The sequence below is a fragment of the Saimiri boliviensis genome, chromosome X (assembly GCF_048565385.1).
Source record: "Saimiri boliviensis isolate mSaiBol1 chromosome X, mSaiBol1.pri, whole genome shotgun sequence".
Taxonomy (NCBI): Eukaryota; Metazoa; Chordata; class Mammalia; order Primates; family Cebidae; genus Saimiri; species Saimiri boliviensis.
In genome coordinates, this window is record NC_133470.1 from 45,201,791 (window position 1) to 45,207,981 (window position 6,191).

Sequence of the window (6,191 nt, forward strand, 5' to 3'; positions counted from 1 at the left end):
CTTCCTGTCAGCGTCCAAGACGGTCACATTTCTCCTGGAAACTCCATGCCCCGCCCCTAAGGTCAAGTCATAAATGCCATTAAGGGCCTTTTATTCGTATTCATCACATCAGAGATCATCTCTTCCTGGGAAGCTTATAAAAAATCCCCAGTTTGGATTAGGCCACTCCCTCTGGGTCCCTGACAGTTTCTTCCAGGTTAGGGATCCCAAGGGGTCTCTGCCTTCCTGGGTGCCTGGCTTGGCCCTTGGGGCACACAGTCATCAGTAAGTGCTGGGGGAAGTGAGCTCTTTATTTAGACATAGCTCTGCTGAGTGGAAAGTGGGCACTGGCCCCATTAATGCTTGCTGGCTGGTAGCGTCCAAGCATGCCCCACTGCCAAGGCTCAGCTCTGCAGTCTGCCACTGTAGGTCCCTAGCACAGCCCCCAGAGTCCTTAAAAGTCATCATCATCACAGATGTCAAGGTACACGTCGAAAGCCTCTCTGTTGCAGTTTCCATCAGGAGTGAAGACATATTTGTGGAAGGTCCCATCTACGCAGATGGCTGGGGGAGGGGGGTGGTAAAAGGTCAGAGGCTGCCACACTCACAGGCTCCAATCCTCTCAGGCATCTCAGGACCTAGGATCTGCCTCCAAGCCTTTGCCTAGTGCTGTCCCCCTTACCGATAATTAATCTGAGCCTCACATGGCCCTAAAATTCTTTCAGGTCCAACCGGCAGACCTTTGCCCCATGCAGTACCCCCAACCAAGGGGCTATTCCCACTCACCAATGACAGAGTTGACGTTCTTGGAAGTATTGCGACCGAAGGCGCAGATGCAGGCTGACTCAGCAGGCACAGTGAAGCTCGCCAGGCTCCACTGAGAGTCCACGTACTGCCCAATCATGGGCCCCACCTTGCCCACGCGAGCCAGCCTGCAGGTAGCACTGACTAAGCCAAGGTACGGTAAACGGGCAGGGGGACAGGGACACAGTAGGGTAGGGAGGGGGTACTCACGCGGAGCGGCGGTTGAGGCGGGTATCCTTGAGAGCAAAGATATGGACGGTGCCCTTATCACTGGAAGCGCAGAGAAAGGAGGAGTCGTGGCTGAAGTTAATGCTAGAAGACAGATCAGCAGTGATGCCCCCATGTCATGTGGTGGTGTGGGTTCACCAGCCCACCATACATACCCTGTGCTCACCAGTAGAGGGTAGCCGGGTCAGTGCCTCGGCGGAGCTCCACCAGTTTCTCCTTGGATTGTGTGTCAAAGAGGCGAATAAGAGTACCCTTCTGGGAGGCTGAGGCCACTACTGTGCCTGGCTGGTTCAGAGATACACAGGCTATGTCACTCTGATGTGCATTGATGGTAAAGGGAGCAGATGAGGTGCCAGGCTTCGTGCTCGACAGGTCCTGGAGTAGGAGGGAGTCTGGGGTTGAGGTGGTATGGAGGGAAGGGGCTGATTCTACTAGGAAAGCCAGTCCACCCACCTACCCACCCTTGTCGACTGGATGGCTCACCACAAGTTGCAGACTCCCGCACTTGTGTCCCGGGAAGACTAACAGTTGCTTCTCCAGGCTGGGGCAGAGGTCACAGAGCCCTAGGGTGTGAAGATAAAGAAGGATGGGTGGCTGGAGAGGAGGCAGCATCTCAGAATGGACAGAGCTGGATGAAGACCAGATTTCAACCCTCCATGATAAGCTGAACCCAAAGAATCCTCAGGGGGCTCAGCTCAGCTGCACACCTCGCCAGCTAGGTAGATTCCCTTCCTTGCTCTGCAGCTGTGGAATCTAGTAGGCTGTTATGACAGCCCCAGGAGGCTCACGGATCCCTGACACACCCACCCATGTCCTCACAAATTGTTTCTGCTCTGCCACTGGGGCACCCAGAGGTGGGGCAGGGCTGGAGGTGGGGAGAAATGGCTGTGAGCTGAAAAGATGGAGATGAGTGTGAGCATCTCCCTGCCTCTTTCCCCGATTCTCTGTGTGTGTGTGTGTGTGTGTGCCCCTTCCTTTCTTTCCTCATCTCTGCCCCTCTGCCCCATCCACTGTTTCATGCCCTTACACCTGTGTATCTGAGCCCTCTCACCCTTGGGGTTGTCCCGAGTATCAAACTCAAACAGCTTTCGGGGATTGTCGGGGAAGGAGTACACATAGATGCGGTTCCTCAGCACGATCACGATCCTGTGGATATCACACAACACAGGATGGCTGTGAGGGGGCGGCGGGATGCCTAGGGAGGACTAACCCTCTCACCTGCTGTGGGGACCTCCTACCTCCCACCCCGGTCCTCCTCAGGCTCACTTGTCATGGCGCATGCGCACAGAAAGCACTGGCTTGGTGAAGGTGAACTCCAGCACCAGCTTCTCCTTGGAGTCCTTGCCCTCCCGGGCATCGTCCCAGATCAGCACTGCTGGGCAGGTGGGTGGGTTGTCGGGGCCAAGGTTTAGGGTAAGGGCAGCCCTGGTGACACGGGATCCACCTCTGCTTCCCAGCGACCTCAACCTACTTGCTTAGCCTTTTACTAAACACCCAGTAAGATACTTGCACACCATGAGCACTTGTGGACATGATCCCTGAGAGAAGCATTCTAGACTGTTACATTCATCTACAGATGAGGAAACTGAGGTTCAAAGTGGTTGAGTGTCTGGCCAAGGACCTCACAGCCCATCAGCAACCAAACAGGGACTCACACTCAGGCCTATAACTTCCCCTCAGTAACTATTTCTGTCTCCAGAGTCCTAGTCCAGGCACCCTGGAGATTTCCATGAGGAATCCTAGGGCTCCATGACTCACCTAGGGCAACTCCTGCCCTGTCCAGGTGGTATCAGCAAGAAAAACCCTTAAAGCAAGGTAGCACATGAGGCTCAAGCCAAGGGGGTATTGGGAAGATGGCTCCAAGATTTGATAACCTATTGCTTGTGTGACCTTGGATGAGTCACTTAACTGCACTGGGCCTCAGTTTCCTCACTGGTAAAAAGGGGGATAATGATCCTTCTTATCCCATAGAGTTACTGTGAGGATTAAATGAGTTAATATATGTAAGTGCTTAGGGCAGTCTCATGCTCACAGTAACAGCTCTAGGTCATGGCACACAGGAGGCACTCAATCAGGGTTCTTAAAATGAAAACAAAGCACCAAGCTTCTCAAGCTATAAGATCCATGACTTCCAAGCTGTAGGCCTCCTCACTGTGTGACTCTGAAGTACTCTGATGTCTTCATCTGCCAGTGCCTTGGGGTGCCTGTGGGAGGCCAGGAATCCGAGAAATCTGGGCCAAAGGGCAGGATGAGGGCACTTACCTGAGATCTCTGAGAACTTGGGGCTACTACCACCGCCCACCAAGGCCAGAAGGTTGGAGCGGTGCAGCATCTCCACCAAGCCCATGCTGCCCACCTGCTCGTGGTCTGGACAGGGACCAGGGTGTCAGTGGAGGTGGGAGCCAATGCCCAGGCCAGCTCTTCTGCCCATTGCCCCTCCCCTGCCAACAGCTCACCCAGATGCCCCTTCTCCATCAAGGGCTCCACGTTGTAGATGCGCACACCTGTCTCCATGGCGCAGCAAAAACAGCCTGGGAGATGGAAGGAATCCGGACTGCCTTAAAGAATGCCCAGGTAGGAAGCTGGGGGCCCATGGCCCACTTCTGACCCCTCTTTCCCTCGCTCCCTCCCGCAAGGGTCCAGGCCCAAGCCTCTCTCACTTTGGTCTTGGTTGAAACGCAGGCTGGTCACTCCTCGAAGTGGCTGTTGAGTCATGGTCCAAGATTGTTCCCCTGGACACAAATGGGATAAAGATGAGAACAGTCCTGGAGTCTCACCTCCAAGTTCTGCCCCAACTGAAATCCTCCTCCTCTCACTCTGCTAACTGCTGACTGGAGGGACGGCAAAAAAGATAAAAATAAAAAACGAACAAACAAACGAACAAAAAAACAGGCTGGGCGTGGTGGCTCCCGCCTATAATCCCAGCACTTTGGAAGGGCGAGGCGGGTGGATCACCTGAGCTCAGGAGTTTGAGACCCGCCTGGCCTACGTGGTCTCTACTAAAAATACAGAAATTAGCTGGGTGTGGTGGTGCATGCCTGTAATCCCAGATACTTGGGAGGCTGAGGCTGGAGAATCGCTTGAACCCAGAAGGCGGAGGTTACAGTGAGCTGAGATCGAGCCATCGCTCATTGCCTGGGTGACAGAGTGAGACTCCCTCTTGGAGGAAAAAAAAAAAAAAAAAAAAGAGAGAGTCCCAGGATTTCTGCTCTAAGCTCCCAAGATCCCAGACAGCAAGGCCAGGAACCCTCCCTCTTTCAGATTTGGCCAGCTCCAGGACTACTACACTGACGTGGACCCCACACCTACTCATTACATGCTGGCCCTCACTGACTGGTCAAGAAGTAATGTGATAGGGGGTAACCCTGAGGTATCTCCTCCCCACCCCCAGCCAATCTTGACCCCAATGCCAGACATGGCCTGGAACCACTCCAAACCCATTTCTCATCTTCACACCTGACCTAGCACCGGACTCTAGCTATCAATAAATAGACGAAAGTGGGCTAGGGCATCCACTTCTTGTACCTCCCTGACCTGGCCCTGAGACTTCTATGCTTGGTTTGCCATCCCCAGGAACTCCTCTCATATCTTTCTAGCTCTACCCCAACCTATTCCACCACCCGCGTCCTCTCACACCTTTTCCCCTTACTGGCTTCCCCAAACCTCTTCAGGATCCCATGCCTACTTGGGATGACCCCTTCTCATGCCTCAGTAACTACCATCAGGGCCAGCCTAGACATTCCCCTAGGTCTGCTTATGCCCTGGGGACTCTACCCTAGGATTCCCCTAGCACTCTCAATTTTCCACCCTGGGACATCTTCCTTGTGTTCTGCTGTCCTTGACTTCATCATAACCTGGCCTGGACCCAACCCCAGCAACCTCACCCATCCCCCTAAGATTCCCCTTCTAGAAATAGACCCCTATCCAAGACCCTGCTCCAGGGCACCCTTACCCTTTCAAGACCCTTGCCCAAAACAAGGCACCCAAAACTCCTGCCTAGGAGAACCTCAACCCCTAAGATGCCTGCCCAGTCCCCACCTTCCCTTCAAACCCTCAACTCCCAAGGCCTCTGCCCAGACACACTCTGTCCCCATCCTCCAATAGCCCAAATCTCCTCCCTTTCTTTTGGTTACACTCTCCACTGGCCTGCCTCATGCACATTCTTTGGACAGCTCTGCCTTGGAGCTATTCTCTGGAGAGCTACACCTTTCAAGACTCCTCTTTTGCATCTCCATTCCAAACCCCCGAGCCACCCCAAACCCTGTCCGGGATGCCTCACCCCTCTCCCAAGACCAGCAGCATGCTCGTCCCAAAGCCAGCACCCACTTAAGACCTCTGCCTTAGACCTCTACTCGAAAGACTCCCAGCCTCCCCCAGACCTCAACCAACCCTGGGATCGTGCTCCAGCTTCCTGCCGTCTTCACCGTCCTGACCTCCGTGTGTCCCTGACCCGGGCCTCAGCTGTCGGTGCCGCCCGCGGCCCGGTTTTCTGACCTCCCGGGCCTTGGCGGCCGACTTGGGTGTTTACATCAGGGCCCCACTTCCGGGGGAGGGAGCCTGCTGCAGGAAATGACTCACCCCAGCTGGAAAAAGGTTGCCACCGCCTTCCTCGCCCAGATCCCGGGTCTTCGGAGCATCGCCGGTGACAGTGGGGTCCTCCCGGGAGGGCGCGGGGAGCGGCGGAAGGTCGGCTGGGGGACCGGAGGCGAAGGGGGCTCCCCGAAGCCGAGACTGTCTGAGGGAACCGGGAAGGGTGGGGAGAGCGAGCGTGCCTTGCCCCCACGCTGAGCGAAACCAGCCGAGCCCTCAGCGCCGCGGTCACTCGCGATAGGGGAGTAAACCTCCCTGGCGAACAGGACGCGGACCTCCGCGGCGGCCGAGAGTAGCCGCCCCCGTTCCCAACACAGAGTCCTTCCAGGCTTCCAGAGGGGCTATGCTGGGGGCTCCAGGCGGGGGCGGACCTGGAGACCTTGGAAGTGGAGAAACCTCCCTGGCTCTGGGAAGCCAAGAAACGGATTTCGTTTTCTTTCTCCCCACCCTGCCCCCAACCCAGCCAGCTCGGGGGTTTTTTGTTTTGTTCTGTTTTGTTTTCTGAGACAGAGCCTTGCCCTGTCGCCCAGGCTGGAGTGCAGTGGTGCGATCTTGGCTCGCTGCAACCTCCGCCTCCCAGGTTCAAGCAA

At 55.6% G+C, this 6,191-nt stretch overlaps 1 protein-coding gene across 5 annotated transcripts; it reads right to left on the reverse strand.

Annotated features, from left to right (window-relative positions):
• Nucleotides 1–74: 74 nt before the first annotated feature.
• Nucleotides 75–5,775, reverse strand: WDR45 (WD repeat domain 45). Of its 5 annotated transcripts, none has more exons than XM_010350222.3 (11): nucleotides 5,590–5,775; nucleotides 3,672–3,743; nucleotides 3,468–3,542; nucleotides 3,274–3,378; nucleotides 2,278–2,386; nucleotides 2,063–2,157; nucleotides 1,495–1,574; nucleotides 1,178–1,386; nucleotides 994–1,095; nucleotides 766–911; nucleotides 75–543 (listed from the first exon to the last, which is right to left on the reverse strand). In XM_010350222.3, the coding sequence occupies exons 2-11, from the start codon at nucleotides 3,724–3,726 to the stop codon at nucleotides 434–436; spliced, it is 1,086 nt and encodes a 361-aa protein (XP_010348524.1). In that variant the 5' UTR covers nucleotides 3,727–3,743; nucleotides 5,590–5,775; the 3' UTR covers nucleotides 75–433. The 5 variants fall into 5 exon arrangements, with proteins under 5 accessions (XP_010348524.1, XP_003939611.1, XP_010348526.1 ...); XM_003939562.3 differs by lacking the exon at nucleotides 5,590–5,775 and adding an exon at nucleotides 5,401–5,557 and having other exon boundaries at nucleotides 2,278–2,383; XM_010350224.2 differs by lacking the exon at nucleotides 5,590–5,775 and adding an exon at nucleotides 5,401–5,557 and having other exon boundaries at nucleotides 1,178–1,296.
• Nucleotides 5,776–6,191: the final 416 nt, after the last annotated feature.

What these genes read in the sequence shown, in the direction of transcription:
- WDR45 (XM_010350222.3), bottom strand. Translation starts at nt 3,726, where the DNA reads ATGACTCAACAGCCACTTCGAGGAGTGACCAGCCTGCGTTTCAACCAA. An exon ending in GTGCGCATGCGCCATGACAA is followed by an intron (nt 2,158 to 2,277) that starts GTGAGCCTGAGG and finishes TGATATCCACAG; the next exon opens with GATCGTGATCGTGCTGAGGA. An exon ending in GCGGGAGTCTGCAACTTGTG is followed by an intron (nt 1,387 to 1,494) that starts GTGAGCCATCCA and finishes CTCCTACTCCAG; the next exon opens with GACCTGTCGAGCACGAAGCC.